Raw genomic sequence first — 21,954 nt, 5'->3', positions numbered from 1 at the left:
GTCTACCTTTCCTCCTCCTCTCACATGCTGTGTTTATATTTGAAGTCATGTCAAATCACACATTGCACATTAGAGAAAATGTGTTGGAGTAAAATAATTGCCAGAATTCAGGTGGTTAGCATGTTTTCAAATCAGCCTTTGTGTCCCTAATACAGAAGGATTTCATTAAAACAGTTGTTGCTTACCATACATTTCTGGACCAAAATATACACATGAGGGTCCAAGACATTTTGCAAAGTGCTAGCTACAATTTAACTGGTAATCTGTTGAACTGGGATTTATAAAAAGATACAGCTGTAAAACTCTTCAAAGCAGTCCCTGGGAACACAAGCTATTTTATTGCAGTTTTCCCTCAATTTCACAAGCTGCCATACTTTTTGTTTATAATATCTGTTTTAAGTAATTTTAAATGAAGGCATTTGGCTCCCAGTGAGGCTTTGTAATGCCATTTTAATAAGAGTAAGTGTGATTTAGAACATGGACCAATGTAATAACTACATGACTGAATGGCAGACTCTGTGCTTGTGGGGTTTTTTTCCTGTTTTTCTGACCACTTATGCCTCTTCTCAGATCCTCTTAATCCATCTTGATGGCCCACGTACAAGTTCAGTTATCCTGACATCCAGTTCAGTTTAAAGCCTTCCTGGGGCAGCTGATTTCTCCTTGGCAGACACTTTTAACTGGGTAACTGCACTTTGACAAATGAGTGGCAGAATGCAGGACATGATTCCTCTGCCATCTCTTCAGCAATGTCAGTGGCAGTGTGGTACTCCAGTGTAAGCTAAGTATCCAACTACCTTATATACCATTTAATTTTCCTTCTCTAGGCCTTTTGTATAAAAATAACTTCATAGCCAAAATAATCTATAAATGCTAGTAATTCAGAAGAAAATTGTAAAACATGTTGAAAAGAAAAAAATCAGTGTAATAATGTAATTGTGAAAGTAGGGGAGGTTAGGTGAAGTGTCTGTGATGCAGAGCAAGTGGACTAGCATTTTTTGGTCTTGTATCCACCAAGTCCAAATTTCCAAATTTCCAAACAACACCAAAATGTATATATTCTGATCTCTAAACTCTTTTCTTGTCCTTTCTCTTAGGGCTTACTTGTGGCAACTATATTCTGCTTCTTCAATGGTGAGGTAAGCATGTGAAATACAACAAACGAACAGAACTTGAAAAATGGTTACTTCATTGTTCATTAGCGCAGAAATGGAGCAGATCATGCTACAAAGTTTGTCACCACACAAAATTAGTTTTCACTCTCTGTACACAAGCAGCAGTGTGCATTTTTTAAATGTTTGTCCAGAGCGTGACCTGAATAGCTTTGAGCAAGTGAATCAGGAGAATTACCAGTACAAAGCAGATGGCACCAAATGAGGTACAGACAGGAGACTCTCCCTCTGCTGCCTGCAACGTTGAGACTGAGGTCTAAGTAAAAGAGAAAAATGCTTCACTTCCTGCCCCAGAAGAGCAGGAAGCTTCACAATGCCCCATAAGAAGCTGTGGAGATCTCTGGGGATCTGTTCTGAAGAGCAATGTGCTGCCCTCAGGCCCCAACCCTTGACAGATGCCATCCCCAGAGCACTGCCAGGGCAGAGAAGTGAGGAGGAATGTGCTTATTTTCACTCCTTTTAGGATTAGCACTGGCCTTTTTAAGGTCAGGGTTTCTCACATAGAAATCAAGAAGAAAAAAAAAAAAGCCCCTGAGGCAAAGTTGTCTCCCATTTTCTTAGAGCTGGATCAATATTTTATATATCTACAGCTGTTTTTAGGTCCACTTGACTACATTTTAAAATTAATAAAATAAAATTTAAAAGCACCTTAAATTTTCTCAAGAACCGTTGAAGTCCCTACAGTAAGTCATTTTCCTTTAGCAGATAAATGCATTTTCAATATATCAGGAGCATTCAACTGTAGCAAAATAAAACACAGCATATCTTAGGAAAGCTAGAAAGTCTTTTTAAAAGTTAACTTTTAATCCAGAGCAGATGGATTAGATACAGAGCAAGCCTTGTGATGCTAACACTCAATATGTCACCCTAAGGAGATATTCATGCTCCTCCTTATCCCTGTGTATTACTAGAAAGTAGCAAATTCCCAGTAATTATGTGACCACAGCGATGTTTCAATAGTGACTTGAATCAAGTTATTGTATTGCCTTCAAACAATATGTTAGACCAAAATCTTGGCCTTGAACATTGCCTTCTTCCTTCTTAATTCTCCCCAGCCTTACCTTACAATTTTTGAAGTTAGATTTTGCCAAACAAAAAATTGATTAATGTTTTATAACTTTAGTGTAAAAGTTTGAGTACTCTGTAAATCTCCCGCTCAAATGAAAATATGAATTTGTGCCTAGATTAAAAGCTCTAGCAATGCTAAAAATAAGGAAAGGCAGCAAGAAAATGCACTGGAAACATGAACTATCTTATCTTAAAGGCTTCTTGTTTCTTAGATATGTTTCATCCAATAGCTCTAATTCCAAAGTGTTTTTGACAATGCCACAATGTCAGAAAAGCACATCCAACTTTACAACTCCAGGAATACAATTTTCAAGTTATGCAATAATTAATATATCTGGAGCATTTGCTTGCCAATATCATGGCAGACCACATGTATAATTTAATTCAAAATTAGATTGCAGTGTGTGAATGAGTTTATCTGTCACATGAACTACAGTGTACAAGCTAGGAAACCAAAAGCCATATTCCAGGAAAGAAAATGAGTCTAAAAAAAAATACACAGTTCTTTTTTGTTCATTAAGTATTGCATTACGTTTAATTTAGAATTTAGAATACATGTATTTGGATTAAGAAAATACACCATATCATAAATGACATTCAGACATCAAGCCTCAGAGACCCACTGCATTTTGTGGACTTCAGCATTGACTGAGCTGCTGTTAGGAAGCAGAGATAGCAGCCAGTCATTCCTTATGTGGACTAAAGATGCACAGTCTAGAACCAAATTCTGAGTAACAGCAATAGTCACCAAACCCCTAGTAGCCTCCAAAAGCCTTTTTGACACATCTGGCAGCCCGCTGTAAAAAGACCTCTTTCCATGTGAAAGGCTCTGATCTGGAGATGCATTTTAGCTACTTGAACTGTCAGTGAGCCATCGCTAAGGGGACACATCTGGAAAGGATGATGCCCAAAATGAGATAAAAATAAATCTGATATTGACATGTGGCTTTCAGTTTTGGACTCTATTGTCCCCATAAGTAATTACAAGGAGCATACCTTGGGGTAGCTCCAGACTGCAGGTAGGATTAATGACGCTTTGGTGGAGTGGCTGATCAGAAGTGTTAATCTATGTCAAGTAGTAAGAACAAACAGCCATGGGGATTCAGGTTTCCCTGAATCATAGAATCATAGAATCATAGGGGTTGGAAGGGACCTCGAAAGATCATCTAGTCCAAACTCATGTTGAGAGTGATCTTTGTTGGTGCTTGGATACTTTTCTCCATTACACCCATTTTCAAAATTGTTGTGGCTTCTTCAGACTTGCAGATTATCTAAATTGGTCAGTGGCAGGGATGCTGAGAAACCCTCTCATTATTTTCTTATAGGAAATGTTATTTCATAGACAATAAGGAATTTGTTTTTTAGAATTACCCATTAAAGTGGGCAAAGAGTCAAAAAATGGCACCCCTGTAATACAGACTAGAGACAGTTTGGTGCTACTTGCATCAGCACTTTACCAAAAAACATCAACAAGAATATGTACTACATATTCTTGTTACATGTAACAGTAGTTGTGCTGGGGCCTGTGCCAGAAGAAAGGATGAAAAGCTTATGACCCCTTTCCTCCAAGTCCCATTTATTCCTGCAGCTACACAAGGTGCAGATATATAAAGCACAAAACCTACAGAGGAGCAACAACAGACTAATGCCAAGATATTAAGTCCTTCCAAAGGGAGCACTGCTCTGAGTTTGGATGCCCAAGAGACCTGAGCTGAGCTTTTTTCCCCCAGTCTTGTTGTGTGCAGCAGGACACAGACCAAACCTACAGTCCTGGTGGGAGATTGTTCCCAAGCTGCTGTATCGCTGCCATAGAGCTTAAAATTATTTCTCAAGAGAAAATTCAGTGTGGAGCAGGGAGATGAATTTTAGTGCCACAAGAGCACAGCTACTCTTGGATTTACTTTTCCCTACTGCAATATTTAACTTCAAGGCTGAAATACGTGAACTTTAGCCAGGTCAAACAATGCTAAGCTCAGTACCAACTGACAGTATTTTACATTGCATTCATCACCTACTACTGCACCAACCTCACTTTATACCATGAGCCAATCTGTAGAAAGAAGTGCACCCATAGTAATAAGAAGCTGTACAGATGCCTGCATTTATGTGGAAGAATACATAAACAATTTATTTGTTTTGAACTTTTAAAATTATAGATCTTCTTGTGCTTTTACTTATAAAATCTCAGTGTCCAGCAGCACTGCAGTTTCACTGTCCAACAAAAACAGTGTTGTGCAGATGATACAAGGTCTCTGAAATAATCTGCTCACAAGAGCATATTTCCAGGCCTGAGATTCCTTCTAGACTGCAAGGCTGGCCAACAAAATGGAAAGTCTGTTTGGAAAAAAAACAGACAAACAAACCAAACAGCCACATATCTTGAGTGCCAAAGAGGCTTCAATGACTAATAGAGAACAGGAAAAACTTGTAAGTCCTGAGCAGCAGTGTAAATAAACTCCTCATTTCTTAAGTCTTTACTTTCTTCCATCAGCTACCACATCAGAAAGCATGGCAGGCATCACCCTGCCCCTCCTGGTCCCCAGGAGCCTCCTTGGTCACTCACACACTATTGGCTGTGCATGTGATTTTCAGTAATGCTGCTTACACATGTAAAATCCCTGCAGGAACAGTTTTAGTTGGCACTCAATTATTATCATCTGAGATCCTTGGAATCATGGCAGATACCTAGATTAACACATTGTTTTACTCAAGTGCATCTTGTACTATCCATTATTGGTTTGTGTCTCAGCAGGAGCTCATCACCTTCAGAGCAGCTCTTCTCCCCATGCAAGAGCAATCAAAGCCTTGGGGTCTGGGCAGGGGGCAGGGGAAAGGGGAATAGGAGGGCAACAAGAAACCTGTAAGAGTATGTTCATGCCACCTTCACTAAAGACTCTGAGATTAACCTGAATGGATGAACGGCTGTGAAATGCAAACACACTCACTGCTTCAGGGTGAAGGTGATGGCCAGAGGTGCACAGTGTCTGGAGCCACTAATGGCAGCAGTGGCAGCTCTGGAGAGATGGCTGCAGCCAGACAGAGCAGCTGTGCACACCCAGGATTTCTGCATTACCCTCATTCTGTTCGGCCATAGGTTGCAGGAGTCACTGCCCAGCCTGGTATGAGGGAAAGTCTGTGACTTAATCCTTCTGAAGTTTTCTTCTTCCAGTCCCTCCCCACAGTTTCTTGGGTGACTTAACTAAAACATCCATAAGGAGCACTGTAACATCAAAAGGCAATTTTAAAGTGATTAAGATATTTACAGGGTTTACCTTATGTAATATTTCCATATCATGTGTGGCAACTGCATTACTCTTTCACATAGTAATTGCTGAACAATAGCAAAAAAGAGCTACTATTGGAAAATGTGCATGTATATAATTGTCAGTTAGCTTTAAAGTACTAGGGAAGGAAATGTTTGTTTACTCAAGAAAGTAGTCATACCAGAATCAGTTCAACTACTTGCATGAGTCAGGATTTATAGCATCAATCCTCATACCTTGGATTGTGTCTTGGATTAAAAATAAAAAGCCAAAGCAATTGAAATATCCATTCTTGGCATGCTGCGTAGTCCTGCTGTACATTCAGTAAGCATCTCAGATTCGTAGCAATTCCTTATGAAGCCTTGTCCTTACATGGCATGAAACAGCTTCTTGTCAGTAGCTGTGGGTGGTGAGTAGGTAACATTTTACTATATACATATTAATAAAGTGATTAGAATTGTGGAGATTTGGGGAATATTAAAGTGTTTTAGATTAATCTACATGAATCAAATATATTGTTCTGCACAGAGCCTAGAGAGTGACTTCAGACTACTCCCTGAGCAAAAATGACATGCAACATCCAACTCAACTGGAGCACAGAAACTGGGACATTCCTGTCATCAGAGTGCCTCACCTGCACCTGCATTCCTCTGGAGCAGGGCTCATTTACAACAGATTATTATGGCAAACTGCTCCTATTCTCCCATTTTGCTGGTTGGAATCACTTACCTGAATGAACAGAGCCAGAGTTTACCCACTCCCTATTCATGTCTCAATGCTTCCTTTGGGAAGGAGCTAGTGCGTGCCAGCATGCCTGAATGTGCAGCTGAAGAAGGGCTCCTATTCTCTGACAAGTCTGAATAGCTTAAGTCATATCCTAGCACCATATGTAACTCTTAATGTAAATGTTAAAGAAAATATTTTATTCCAAGATGAATGTCCAAAGGTTGAAATTCTGTTCTATGCAAAGGGCTATGACCAATGCTATTTTTTTGCCAGCACAGAACTTGTTCTTAAATTACCGGACTAAATCTCTGTTTATCTGTACTAATCCTCCAACTCTTTCCCTCTACAAAATTAGCCCTGGCAGGCTCTTGAAGTGTACTTAAGCTTTTCCATTCATGGTCCGTTTTACTTAAGGTTTAGTTTCTTCAGAGATCACAATGCATTCAAGAGGCAAGGATCCAGCTGCAGCATTAGATGGGCTTTAATCCCCATTCCTCCTTCCTTTTCCCTCCTCTGCCATAGCATCCTACCAGGTTCCCGAGCAGCAATCTGTTCCCCATTTATCTCTTTTGGGAACAGCTAACCCATACTCTTCATAAGCAGCAACAACTGCAGAAACTCGATTGCTGCCATAGGGTAGACAGGGAGGGAGTTAAAGCCAAGAGACAAGCAACTGCTTCTGGAGCAGAAGAGAAAAGGAGAAAAGAGAGGCAGACTGAACTTGAAGGAAGTAGACCTGAAGCTTTTTCTTTTTCTCTGTTTATCTTTTTCTTTCTCTCTTTCTCTCTCTCTTTCTCTTTCTCTTTTCTTTTCTGATTTCCTGCATCAAATTTAAAAATTGTGATAAGGGTTTAAATAATGCCTCATCCTAACTACATGTTTCTTTAACAGGTACAAGGAGCTTTGAAGAGGCAATGGACACAGTACAAAACCCAGTGGGGCCAAAGGCGCCGAGAACACTGTTCCACGCGATCTACCTCCTACACTGCAACATCAATCACAGAGGTCCCCGTTTTCCTGTACCACCATGACTCCAACAATGAACAGATAAATGGAAGACACATAGAGGACTCTGAACTCGTTGCATTAAAATCTGGGGAGACATCTGCCTAGCTTGCACCAGCCATTGCAAACACATAATTCCACATTCTGCTTGTGAACAAAGTGGGAAGAAGGGTGGGACTGTGGAAATCCAAACCACTGTGGGAGATGCCAGGTGAAAGGACACATCATATTCAAACCACATCAGCCTCTGACAGCAATGGTGTAGAGGGAGTCTGGCACAGACCTAGGAATCATTTTTCTTCCTGTGTGCTGCAGCAGGGAGTGAACATGGACCTGCCCACCAGGCTGTGTCGTCTCCATTTCTCCTGATACCTGCCATATGAAGTGACCAACAGTAGTTACAGCGCCAGGTAGCCCATGATAAACAGGAAGGAAAGAACCAGTATGTGGCAATTGGAAACTTTCAGCAATTTTTGCTTTCATTATTTTTCTTTAACAGTAGATTTTGAACTGTCAATTTCCAGAAGATGTAGCTGGCTTGGAGTCCTTTACTTTTCCCCTTTTAATGAGCTTGATGACTTCTTAAAATATTTTGCATGTTGTAAGACAAATCAAACAGGTGAACAGAAAAAGAGCAACTCCAAAGTATTCAAATCTTGATGATCTCAAAAGGATCACCAAAAATATTAGCATCCCCAAAGGATATCCCAAAATAGTACCATTCCATTAGCAAGTGCATAAAACAAGTGAAAATAAAATAGACATTGTATACTGAGATCACAACATCCTCAGAGAAAGAGACTGGTTCTTTAGGCTGCCTCACACAAGTCCTGAAGGCACCTTAAAATAGTTTTTGTTTAACAATACTGGTAGTCCAAGAATATTTCTTTATAGGAAAAACTGTCACCCTATTAGTCTGCCCAGAAACTCATCATTAAGGCACAATTCTTCCACTCTGAATAAATAGTGACATTTGTTTGGAAATTATAATTTCATTAATAGCCATTCTGAAATGAATGCTAGTTGAATACTTGCCTCATAATAAAATTATTATCCTGGCAGTAAAGGATCCCAGGTAAGAAATGAAAAACTAATGCACAAGTAGCACCTATTTTAGAAATCTGGTTGCTGCTCTGAGTCCCTAAGTCTTGAAGGTGATGTTTTAATGTGTGAGTCTCTTGTCAGGAAAACACGATGAGTGTGCTGTTTTGTGAGTAATAAGCACCTTTAATCACAAATTCAAAGCATCCTTGGAGTGTCTATGTGATTACTGAGGCAGAAACCAGGTAAGGAAGAAGCTGATTTGCAGTTGGACATTACAGTACTGTCACTGCAAAAGTTCTGCAAAAGCACAAAAGAAATAAAACAGATGAATTTCCCACATGAAGCTAATTGCAAAGAATCTGTAAGCAACAACAGCAGTGGCAAGAAAGTTTTGCAGGGCTGGGACTCCATTGGAGTTTTATGCATAAAGTATGTGATGAATTCTGTCATTGCTTCTTGCATCTTGATGAATAACAGTCCTACATATTTCCCACACCTTGGCCTCTGGCTGAGATGTCCATGCGATATTTAAAATGCTAATGACTTCAAGGTATTCATCACAGTCTTTAGCTTTGAAGGAAGCTGGAAAGCTATCAGTCCCTGCTTGTTTTCCATGCTAGTACACTTGCATCTGATGCTTGCACCCCACACCAAGCAGGGAGACATGGTCTGAGGAAGAGGCAGCTGCAAGTGCCAGTGCTGACACTTGCTCATCTCAAATGTCTAAGTACCAGCATTGACCTGGGAGTTGTAAAAATGCTTTCTTACATGGCAGGTGAATGGGAAGGGACAGAATGCCATCCTTTATACTGCAGACACATTCATGCGGGTCTTCTGCTGCTGCTGTAAAATTTCTTCCTTTCCTTCATCTACTTGCTGCTGTTTCATGTATAATTTCTTTTCTCTTTAGCACTGCATAAGGTACTTAAAATATTTTGGCTTAAAATAGTTTTAAATCCAGATCTTGTCAGATAGTAAAGGAGAAGAGAAAAACTGAAATAAGGCACTTGAGCAAAAGGACAATTCTTTTGAGGTGATTTTGGAGGTTCCAGACAGGGGCTCTAACCCCACAGGTGTATTGAGGAGGGACTGCAAGACAGTCTCTATGCCACAAGATAAAACACACTTTAGAGAGTCCCATAGAAAGACATAAGCTAGTCCTGCCATAAATCATGATAATATATTTCATATTATATTGAAATTAGCAGAGAAATTCCCATTGACTTAGAAGAGCAGCAAAGAATCCTCTTCAGTGCTCAGGAATGATTTATGCAGCACAGTTTGTGTAGACCTCAAAAACAGCAGAAAATTTACATCCTTCAGGATTTTAAAACATATTAAAATTTTGTGTCCAGCCATGCTAATTTTATCCTTCACTGACACAGCTAGACTTTAAGCTTTACTCTGTAAATTTCAAGTGGTGGTCTGCTCTACGTGTCTACCTGCACAAGTCACCGTATTGCTGGAAAAGTCCTTTCCAGGAATAAGCTCATGAAGGATAGGTATAAACTCAGCTCTTTGAGAGGGGACTTAAATCCCAGTACCCATACATGAGGCAGCACTGAGCTGCTGGGGCTGAGACCATAGAACCAGAGGGAGGAGCTGGAGAACAGTAATTAACTGTCCACCAATGGTGCAGATCATCGATTGTCTAATCCAGGGGAACATTTGCAAGAAAATATGATCCTGTGTATTTGTTCAAGCCACATACCTATTTTTCATACTTAGAGGAATATGAAGGCAGTTATTTTTTCAGACAACAGTATTTTGCATATTGCTATTTCTACTTTTGCCAGTGAACAATGGGAAGTGGAGGACTCAGTCACTAAAGACTGTAACATGGCTCTGCTATGGATGCTGTATTTCTGAATAGGTTTGGGGCACACCACACTTCCCTGGAGAGCTATGGAATGCATTCTTAGCTTTCAAAGACACAAATGAGCTGATTGTAAAAGAAGTGTGCATAATACAGGGAGTTTAATAATGAACATTTTGGTTTTAACAATGTACGTGTTTACAACATATAAGTGCAAGTTGTTTTACAATCTCTTATGTTGATGTGGATGTACAAAATGGAAACACTTTGCCATTGTAGTGATTGTTTTCTTTCTTCCCTAATAATATTTTCTTGCTTTGTTCAGTAGAATTCTCTGAAAAGCCAAACTCAGGATCTGGGGTTTAGGGTCCCACTTTGAGCTTCAGGTGGTGGAAATACTATGTTCTTATGCCAGCGCTTGTGGCAGCTTTAGTTTCAGTGGAGTAATAATGATTTGCAGCCACTAAAAATTTGGTCTAACATACATGATGAGTTGAGGGTCAACATCACCCTTGGGCTTTGCAGGAAAGGCTGTGTTTTAGAGGTACTTAAGAATTTCTAATCAAAATATTTTCCAATGGATAATGCTTTTTTGTGTCATCTCAAGTTGATTTGTAGTCATTGCACACATAAGGTAAATTCCACTTCTCTGCTTTATACATAGTACCAGCACTAGAGAAAGTAATATTGGGAATGCTGATATGACCACAATAATTACAATGTCTTGGCAGCAGGGTGTTTTGTCTCTAATACATTCCATGGGAAGAGAAGAAATGGTAATTAATGTATCTCTGTATCAAAAAGTAGGAAATAAGCTGAGACTTAAGTCAGTAAGATCAAGGTGTCTGTTAAGAGGAAACCAACCTTAGATTCATCACCTCTGCAGTATCTATTTCCTCTCATATGCCACATTCAAGACATGAAAATCTACTTTAGTGAACATTTGCTCTGGCAGAAGGTTTATGTGATTGCTTTGTTTTAACACTACATCTATCAGGAAGATGCTGTTGTTATTCTTTACTAGGTACAGAAACACAGCACAAATTAGAAGACCTGATGTGGCATGGGATGCCGAAAGTAATACTTTTTAGTTGATTTACTTAATAACTATGTTTTAGTTGAAATAAAATAGCAGCAGAGGTAGAACAGACATTTTTTTCTATATTAAACAGAATAACACTACCTTAATTAAAAGTCTGCCAGTTACACAGTACTCGTGTTTAAAATGTAGCAACATAACTTTGTTTTGGGATAAAACCAACCACACAAATGTGGTACATTTCTGGCCTCTTTTCCTGAACTCTCCTCCATCCTTTACCCACCTTAATAGACAAAATCTGAGCCATTTTTCAAAGATGCAAATCCTAAAGACTAACAAAATGAAGTTAACTGCATTTCCAGTGCTTAGAATTTTAAAAGTCAAGTGTGTCATCAAGTGTGTCTTCATGAAGCTCAATATGCATAGTTATTTGATTACTGCTCAAAAACACGAGCCTTTTTAACCAGAAAGTTATTTGACCTGAGCTAAAACATGTGCAAGTTGGACCCAGTGCTAGCCACATAAGGGGGGGGGGGAATAAATAAACAAACAAACAAATAAATAAATAAATACGAAAAAAAAGTTGAGCTAATGTTAGTGCCAGACTGGCAATTTTGAGTTCCTACATTTTTCTCCTTTCTAGCTATAGTCCATGTAGAAGTAATTTGATATCAGTTTTTCATACACATCAGGATACCATGAACAAAGGTCCCTGTTTTTTAGCCATTTGTATTACATGACACAAGCACAAACACTCCTGAGCACAGAATGGTGCATCAGTTGCCAACAGTGCATTTCAGCAAAAGAAATTAAAGCAATCAGGACAAAGAAACATAACATATATTTTATGCTTAGCTTATACAATCTTTTTAAATTAGCAATAGATCTTCAGGGATCAAAACATATACAATAAAATCTGAACATATTTTAAATTATTCCTTGTGTATATAAAAAGTTTTCCTTTTTTTAATTCATGTCTAGATAAAATATTCCTTTATTATCATGACAGGAAGGTTTTATGCAATCAGTTATTTGATTATGCTTGAAATGCATGACTCACAAAATTCAAAAAAGGCTTGACACGTAGGAAGACTTCCCATGTTGGCAAATCTGAGGAACAGTCATAAGCTACAAATTCATTGTTTATTACTGATATGAATAAAAACACAGCTTTAATTTCATTATCCCTTTGTTTATATATATGCCAGGAAATTATTTGTGTATTTTAACATTTACTGTGTAATGTGGTTTTGTGCCAGAAAAACACCCTTGTGATTTTCTGCACCAGGAGATGTATATTTCTGATTGTAAACCACTTGTTCTGTTGCATTGTATGCTGCACATAAGCTGAACCTTGCTGTAAATAATTCACCACATGTAGAAACCTTACTGATTGAAGCTGTGAGTGAGATCTTGACATTACTGAAATCAAAAGCATCAGTTGCTTGAGTTGTGTGGGAACCAGGATTTCACCTTTTACAGCTCCTGTTTTACCAATGGCAGTGGCTATGGATGGGTCAGAGAGGGGATGCTTGGTACTGCCCCTGCAGCTCCACTGTCCCCCCAGGGCCTGCAAAAATGTGGGGGCTGCTGGATCTTTTCAGGTCATTCCCCCAGAGAACTGTGGATATTGATCAGAAACAATGCAGAAGTGAAGACTTGCTCTGACATCTTGTTGCAGCAGATAGAGGAAGACAAAGTCATGGAGAGGGATTTCAGATACCTTGGGGAGCTTGGTCAGCTCTAGCCCTTGGATCAGGCAATGCCTGGTGGGGTCTGTGTTGAGCTGGGTGCCAGTCAGTTGCCACTTAGTTTATTTTACATGTTGCACAGGAGCATTTTACATGCAATTTCTTTGGTGTAGAACTCTGCATTCAGGAAATTTTGGCTTTGTGAGAGGCTTCTATTTTTGCAATTAAAGAAAACTCAAACTCATTTTAAAACTATTGGAATGTCTTTTTCTTTTAAGGTAAACAGATCTAAGTGAATACCAACCCACTAGTTCTTAAACAGCTGAATAACCCTCACACCATCAAGAACCTTCTTGAAGTCTCTGACAAGCCCAGCAATGAGCTAGTAGCACAACAACATTAAAGGTCACAGAAATACCTATTAAAATCAAGTCAAGACCTGTGGTTAAGATACTGCACTGCATGGACTCAGCAGACCTACATTTGGACCGTGCCCATGCCATAGACTTACTGTGTGCTCCTGAAAAATGATTGTAAACAAAGTGGTAGCCTCACTGAATCCATCAAAGCTGCCACTGACAGACTTAGACTCCTATATTCAGAATTTAGACTTCTCCTCCAGGCATGTTTTCTTTGGTAAAAACTCCCAGCCTTTCAGATTATTTTATAGTTGACAGTAAACCACCTCCAAGCCTCCTGATCAAAGTTTCCACAAAGGTCAGTGGGGAAAAGCTGTCCCTTGCTCCCTCCAAACCATGTATTCCTGAATTACTGCCCTGGCTTTCTGCTCTCTGGCAGGAATTTTGTACAAAATCTCCTTTTTTGCAATAGTGCTCAGCCATGAGCTAACAAATTTCTTCCCTCCGGTTACTGGATTTTTCAAAATACTTAAAACATTTTGAAGTATTAGAAGGAAAAATGTTCAACAGTTGTTCCTGAGAGAGCCTTGTCTTTGGGAACCCTCTAGTGTGCTGTGATGTAGTGACTACACACACACATATATTTAAACATACACAGATAATATAAAATACCTACAGACTTTACATCTATAGTCCCAATCTTCCAGCTGGGGTTCAAGTGATGCAATTTCAAGTGTTGCTGGGCAGGGAGGGGATTCAGCTCCTGCACCTCATGCAGACCTTCAGCAACTCATTTGCTGACAGGCAGCTACTAGGCTGAGCCTGAGCTGAGGTTCAGAAAGGACTGCCTAAATTGCACATATTTATATATATATTAAAAAGATGAGCATATCAAATGCATGCAATACATAATTATCTGCTTGCTTTGATAGCAACCTTCTGATGTTCATTTTCTCAACCTCTTCTATAGAATTGCCTCTTGCTGGGCAACAAGACAACCCTGAAAATCATTATGGGTCCTACCAGTGACAGTCACCAAGTCAGTTAAAAACTCCTAATTGTCACAATGACACAATGAACACACCTCTGTTGGCACAAAAGCAAAATAGATAGGCAAGGCGTCCCTACATTGTGTATGAAGTAGTCCCCAGAAAGACAAAGCCTGAAGGCCCCTTCCCAGATTTGTTCTCTAATATTCAATAATACCAACTCTTCAGTAGAATCCATTTTGGCAGAGATGTTTTTCAGTCTGCCAAGACAGAGCTGCTTCTTAAGCAATGCGGCTGAGCTGCAGAAATCAGCTGGCATAGGAAAACTTTGGAAGAGAAAAATGCCTCCTGGCCCAGAACAATGTACATTATTAAGAAATGTTTCACATTAGGTGAAGAACTGAGCAATATACACAAATAACATTCGGCAATTAGACATGCATGAGAAGCAGTGGTGTTCAAATGTATCCTAAGAATATTTTTACCCAGCCAAAGGATAGACCCTTTCAGTGCCACCTCCTGAATACAGTTGCATTTGCTATTCTGCTCAGTGAATTACAAAGCTGCTCTGGAGAGCCTGGAGCATTACTATCCATCCAGTTCCTTGGGCTGACAAATGTTCCTCAGAGATAAATGCTTTTAAAGCATCAATTATGTCATGCTCCCATTTAATGAAGCTGTCTGCACTTAAACAGTATCTGCGAAGAAAAAGAGAGAAAACTTTTTCATGTTCTTTGGACAAATGACAAGACTAACAGGTTTGATTAGCAGTTACACATTCTCTGTCTTCAACTTAGAAAACAGTTCCTCATCTGTGGGACAGATGGCCCCAGAGGGTCCTAGTGTCTGTCTTGGGAGGCACATTTTAAGGACACAATGCAAACAAACACGGAACTGATAGAGATGGACCTAACTGTGGTCTTTGATAATATCGTGATAACAAGTAATTGCTTGATAACAATATCCCTTTTTCAAATAGAAAAACCATTCTGCTTCACACAGAATTTTGTACATTTCTCTAGTGTTTTCAGCTATTGCACTGAGGTTATTCTCTGCAGTGAGACATTAGTGACAAACATTAGGTCAAACATCCAAACTCTTACTTGTCCTGAAAAGTATCTCACATTTTCACAATGCCATGTGGCACAGTCTTAAAGAGGTTATTAACATTATGTCAGAGCAATAATCTCCAAAGCAAGACTCTAAACCTCAATGCTCTAGGAGCAAGGCAGAGAATAATTCTGCAAGTTTAAGGTTAAAATAACCCCTAAATAATCTGCCATACCAGGACAGATTCATAATACATCCATACTTCTAGGGTGACTAAAGTTGTTGCCTGCTGCCCCTAAAGAGCCACTTTATTTCTCCTCAAAACCCTAACTTCTCCCTGTCAATAAAGCCATTTACACTGCTTCATGCTGGAAAGCCTCTGTCCTTTTGCCTTTCTTAGGCTGCCTTAAATGGGGACATTCTACTTCTGATTAAAAGTGTTGTTTCGTCCTTTCCTGGAAAGAGCAGCAGTAAATGTCCTGGTTAGTATCTATCAGCTTTCTTTGTGTTTGGAAGCCAACTCCACCACTGGTGTGTTAGCTGTGAGTGATCCAGAACAGATAAGGACAAAGAGCAATTTTCCTGCACACTCCTATTTTCTCGAAACCAAGCTGTGTTGGATGTAGCACCTTGGAAAATACATCTGAAATCAACAGAGTTTTGCTATTTTTATTGCACTTCAAAAAACAGCTCATTGGTTTCCTTGGGAAATGTATCTGTTTGAGTAAATTGTAATGCCACATTTCAGTGTGGTCAAATGAGAAGCAGCTGAAATATTAAACATTAATTTCCAAGATGGAAACTACAATAGGCAAAATACAATGTTACAACTAGTACTAGGAAGAATTTAGGATTAAAGAGGAGCCCTGGTGGACTATGCTGGTGGACACATATATGTGCTCTAGTTGTGCTTTTGCCCAATACTCAAAACACAAAATTCATAACAGAGCCACACTTTGTATATTTTTCTTACAACATAATCTTTCCACTTTCCTGCATGAAGCACAACCCATGCAGAAGTCATAAGGAATCTGCCTAAAGCTGAGAAAATCTCACTGAGCTAGTCAGATGTAGAGGTATTTAGAAGGCTGTAATTTTTCTGACAATTCAAATGTAAGTGGACATACAGGAGTTAGGACATTTGAATTTATTTACCTTTAAAAACATGTGGGCTCCAAATCGGGTCTGTTTCCTATTCAAAAAGCCAGGCTTGAGAGCTTTCAAGTCCCACCAGCATCACTGCTGTCCAGGGACAATTTGGCTACATGAAAATGGTGTTGACAAAGCTTGTGTTGATCTGTTCTTATTTTGTTTGAGTTAGAAATATCTTTAAAGAATCCAGAAAACACTTCCATGCATCCAGACTTCGTTAGCAGAGTTATTTATGTTGCCTCTCAGCTTAACTGCTTGGTTACTGGTCTTTCTACTGATGGCTCCTCCCAGGCACGGTTTATTGCTCAAACCTTTGGGTTCTGTCCAAGCTATGATTGAGACAGTCAAAGTCTCTATTATGATTATTTCTTATTTAAATGTTTTCATTGCCAAAAGATCCTACACAATGGCTAGGAGTGTTGTTACCTGGGTGCAGCAAGGCAAAGCCAACAGGCCTGCTCCATGAAGAGTTCAGGAGTCTGCCCACAGTCACTGCTTTCACTTACCACAGTACACAGCAATGCTGAACTTACCCAGGGCAGGTGAGTGAAGGGTTGATGCCTGAGCATGCTTCATACTTTGAGGAAGGAACACTGGGAATTCAGTCTGCAAAGTGCAGGCACAATGCAAGTCAAAAAATCAGAAATGGTTTCTTACAAATGCATGCATATTTACACACAGATACCTGTGTCTCTCTTAATACTTGGACAAACCTCACCGAGGCTTCACGTAGGCTGTTCCCTACATGCACTCAAATGGTCATGGATGTCAGGGACCTGCCTTGTCTACAGCCAGCAATGGGCAAAGTAACCAGGAGGCAATTTAGGTTGCTGCACAGCTAAGTACCCTCTGAACGAGCAAAGTGGTTTGGGTCAACTAAAATTATATTTTGATGTAATGAAGCTCTTTTTGACTGAAGATAACCGTCTTGGGGGTTTTGTTTTGTTTTGTTTTGTTTGGGGCATTTCCTAGCTGTCCCACACCTCGGCTTCAGGGAGCTCTTAGCCCCTGAGGTGGCAAGGAGAGCTCTGCACCCCACACTGCAGCTCAGTGTTTTTCCTCCTGACACGACGTGTTTTATGAAAGTGCCAGCAGAGGTTAACACTTCATTAACAAATTCTGCTTCTGCTCTAAGGAAAAATTTTAATGTTTTTTCTAAGATCTCTCACTTCCTAATTAATTCCTTTGTCATTTTTCTTCACAGTGCCTCAGCCAGGGGAGTATAGTCTTTAATGAATTAAACAGCATCGCATTTTTGTCTTAGAGCTCAAGGTATATTGGCTGTTTAATTCTAGTATGTATTAATCAATTTCACCCCCCTCTTAGGCCAGACTTTTATCTAGGAAGAACAGCATTCATTACTATTCAGCCTAATGGTAATTTATCAAAAGTACCATAAGAGTTTCCTGTCTTGTCTCTACCTGCTCATTAGCCATTTTTAAAACCCCAGGTTAAATTTTAGTATTTTTATTATTTATTTTTTAAAATAAATTTAAAAATAGCTAAATGGCACACTCCAAAAACATCTGGGTTTTTTTTTCCTTCATCTGTCTCAGCCATTTGATAGATTTGGTTGAGGAAAGTGCGGTGAGGAGATGGTAAACTGCAATGTGGGAAAGAAGGGGAAAAGGGAAGACCCCAGCATTGTCTTTGCTTCCAGAGAAAATGCAACATGGATCCACTTCTTGTGTTTAATTACATTGTCCCTGAAGGATGAAATGGTGGTCATCCCTCTTCATTTATAGTTGGGAAGAGCAAAACAGACTTCACACCAGTAGAGGCAAGGTGGATGGTAGCAAGAAAAGGGCTGATATCACCTGTAAAAGAGAAGATGGGCTGGCAGAAGATGAGGATAGAGAAAGATGCAGAGTAAGTTGAAACCTCTACTTCTGCTGAGGTCTTTTGTTTGGTGTCTAATAACCTAATCCTGAAGTTTCTGAAGATGTTTTACAACCTGGTCACATGGGTTGCATGGAGCAGTGGGGTTTCACAGGCTCTCAGCACTGAAAAGCCATATAGCAAAGAGGAAAGGAACAGCTGTTACATGAACATCTGGAAGTTACAATTAGAAATATAGCAGAAAGGAAAACATGTGGGAAACATATTTTTCTTCCTGAAAATAGAATGTAAGCTTCCTGTCACTTCCCAAAGCCTCTTTTTAAATTTTTTTAGTCCAGTTGAAGAATACAAAAAATTACTAATTCTTCATTTTCCACTAACATGGAGCCTGGACACTCTCGAGGGTGATTTCTAACATAAATGTTTTAGAGGTTATTACAAGTGGCCTCATTCTCCAGAATTTCGTTATGACATGAAAACTTCAGCAATTATTCTAATTACAAATAATTTGGTTATGTCTTCAAGTTATGGTTCTAAACAATTACAACTACCAGTCTTGGCAAAATAGGATTGAAAAATGAAAAAAATCTGGTTTCTATAACATTGATGTGCTGGAATTTTACATCACCACAGTTGATGATTGAAAAAGTCAGGATCTATCAGGACTGCAAGAGACTCTGTCTGATAGACTGACCTTCCTAATTATTCACTTCATTAATTGTCTGTCTGCAGTTTTTTTCAGGATTTTCAGTATTAAATTCTAATTTTAATATTAAATTCTAGGCAGACCCAAAAACCATTCTGAGGTTAACTGAAACTTGTCTCCCTGCAACAGCCATGTTAAAAAATCTCTGAAGATTCAGAGCAGACTGATAGGACCAAAATTAGTTCAGCCTCTATGCACTGCAACCAAAGTGAGTATTGGAAGAGCTGTAGCAATTACACTTATTCTGTTGCTGCCTATTTCTCCTTCTGCCAGATGCTGGTGCCCCCACAGCTGATGCAGCAATATATCTTTTTTCTAGTCAGCACTAAATGAAAGCACTACCAAATTCTGGTCTCAGACTAAGCTGCAAGCACTTTTGCTGCTTCTGATTTAGGGACAATGCCCTTATGGCCCCAAAACTATTGCCAATGTCCTGTCAAATGAGCTTCAAGGAAACCAAAGCTACATATAAATGTTTTTCCTTGAGTTACGTTATCAGATGTGCTAATAATGCAGAACAGAGGAAACACTTTTAGAAGGAAAAGCCACAATATTTTGCTTGCTATATGGTAAGAGAAAAGCATATTCTATTAACATGTCTTCAATCAATTTACCTAACTGGAAAACTCTTAATCTAATGCCAGAAGGCTAAGATAATAATTATTTTGGTTATATGCTCCAAATCTCTACAACTGCAATGGGAAAAAAAAAATCTTAATGTCATGAAAATAAACAGTAACAGCTCCTCTTATTCAGAAATTTTGTTAAGGAAGCCAATAAGCTGTTTTATCTCTGGTTACAAAGCACTCAATTTTCACCACAAAAAAGTTCTTACCATGAAAATAAACAACAAATAAAAATTCTTGTCTGATTGCCTGTGTAAATTAAAAGAAAAATAGGATTTGTGTAGGTGTCATAAGAGAAAGAACAAGAGGGTTGTGGGATTTTCTCCCTGAAAATATTAGTGACTTTGGATTACTACAGTTAGCATTCCCAGATTTACTTTAAAGGAGTTATGATTTTTATTGGTCAAATCCTCAACAGCATCTGGGTTGGGTAACTTGGCTCAAAAAGGGTGTCTCAAGGAAGATAGAATGGAATGGAATGGAATGGAATGGAATGGAATGGAATAGAATAGAATAGAATAGAATAGAATAGAATAGAATAGAATAGAATAGAATAGAATAGATACTATCTAAATATATGTTATATTTGTATATTATTATATATTATAATAACATCATATATAGTATAATTTTGGAGAAACATTTTGCAAAAGGAGTGAAACAACTCCCATCAAACTCCAGCAAGGATTTCACTTAAGGTAAAGAAGCAACTTCAGAGTAATTTGCCAGCCACAATACCAAGGGAGAGAAACTGCAGCTGCAATTAAAGTGAGAACCAGGATTTCCACCAGAAGCCCTATAGCCCTTAAACTGGGCAAAACAAGACAGAGCTGCTGTCCCCCAAGCCCCACTCAGCAAGCTGTCAACGTTTGCAGCAGCTCTCCACTTAAATCTTTGCTTTGCTGCATGTGGGGAAAGCATATTCATGAGCAACTCATGTGCTGTTCCCAAGCAGGGAGGAACGGGCACTGGCACACACACCAGGGAAAAGTGTCAGTGCTACAAACAAGACCAGGGGAGGAAAAAATTTGTATTGCAGTTTTTGTGAGGAAATAAAAACACACATGAAAATTATTTTATTTCATGGCCATGGCCTCAAAGCAGGGAGTTGGCAGAACAGGAAGCAGACATGTTGTAAAACAATCTGGGATAAATTGCTCATAGGAAAAAAGCCACTTCAAACACATAAAGAGGAGCATTGTGTCCAAGCTGCCTTTTGCTTTGCCTGTACTAACCTGGGCCTTTGGAAATTAATTTCCTTGCCTGGACTTTTGTTCCCAACAAGCCAACTAAGGACACAGAAAACACAAGTTCTACATGATGCCAAAGTTTAGAATAGGATCTGAGCTCTACAGCTGAACTGCAATGTGTTGAGTACAGTGAGGGGAGAAAATAAAGAGGCTTGGGTAGCAGCATGGTGCCTGAGATGAAAGTCGTGTCTCACAGGAACTCAAAGCTTCATTAATCCAAAGCAAACCGAGCAGGTTCCTGACTCATCTTAACGCATGTTAGAGCATGGAGCACCATTAGCTGGAGGATGCCTGGACTGGTGTGCACTGCAGAAGGCAATCCAGCAGAGTCAGCTGGCAGGTGATGGTTCAGAGCTGGGTGTGGAGCTAGAAACACATCCCATCAGGGGACATGATAAAGCAGCTTGTGTGCGATGCTGCACAGCCCATCAAAACTGCTTTCTGGTCACAGAAGTAACTCAGATCAGCTCGCTGTGATTTACAAACAAGACAGTTCATCTTTGAGTGACAGCAGTTGTTTCCATCGCTGATGACCCATACATGGGTGTATAGTGCCAGCTACTCCCTATGGCAAAAGTGGGGGCCTCTAAAATTCAGTGGGACAGATAGGAAAGGGCAAGAAAAGCAAAGTATGTTATTGTTGCTCAGGCTCAGAGCCCTGAGTCCTGTGGTGGAGCTTTGCTGTGCCACACAGGCAGGTAAAAGTGGCCTCCAGTCCTTGGTCTCACCTGCAGGCTGTGTTGGCTGCTGCTGAGAAGAGCAGGGGGGCAGAGCCTGGCACCCTCACTATCTCCTGCTTCAGAGATGGGGCTGACAGAAGAAGAGGAAACCATTTGATGTTTACTCTGTGGGCTGCAAAGCTGCCCAGACCAAGAGGGTCCCTGAGGGGAGATAATAAGGTCTAGAAGCCCATTGTGCCACCTCAGCAAAGTGCTTAAATCTAAGGATTTAAGGAGCAAGTAATTAGAGTAATGGGTTTTCTGGATTCACTAAACAATTCTTAATGCTTCAAATCTCGTCCTGCTCTTGCAGCCTTTCGCAGCTTTATTTACACAATAAGAGGTATCTGCTAGGTGTAACATCCCCATAGGATCCCAGCAATTTTTCTTAACATCTCCAGAGATCTCTTGGATACACCTTGGACAAACACATCCTCATG

The 21,954-nt window shown here is 39.6% G+C and overlaps 1 protein-coding gene across 2 annotated transcripts in view; it reads left to right on the top strand.

Annotated features, from left to right (window-relative positions):
• The window catches only part of CALCR (calcitonin receptor), a 149,479-nt gene extending 136,516 nt beyond the window's left edge, over positions 1–12,963 (top strand). For both annotated transcript variants that reach the window (XM_051612072.1, XM_051612073.1), the window contains exons 12-13: positions 1,098–1,139; positions 7,121–12,963. In XM_051612072.1, the coding sequence (XP_051468032.1) occupies positions 1,098–1,139; positions 7,121–7,342 (264 nt within the window). In that variant the 3' untranslated portion in view covers positions 7,343–12,963. The remainder of the gene's footprint in view (positions 1–1,097; positions 1,140–7,120) is intronic.
• Positions 12,964–21,954: the final 8,991 nt, after the last annotated feature.

This window comes from Apus apus, chromosome 2 (assembly GCF_020740795.1).
Source record: "Apus apus isolate bApuApu2 chromosome 2, bApuApu2.pri.cur, whole genome shotgun sequence".
Taxonomy (NCBI): Eukaryota; Metazoa; Chordata; class Aves; order Apodiformes; family Apodidae; genus Apus; species Apus apus.
Note: the sequence above shows the minus strand (reverse complement) of the source record. Positions and strands in the feature narration are given on the sequence as shown.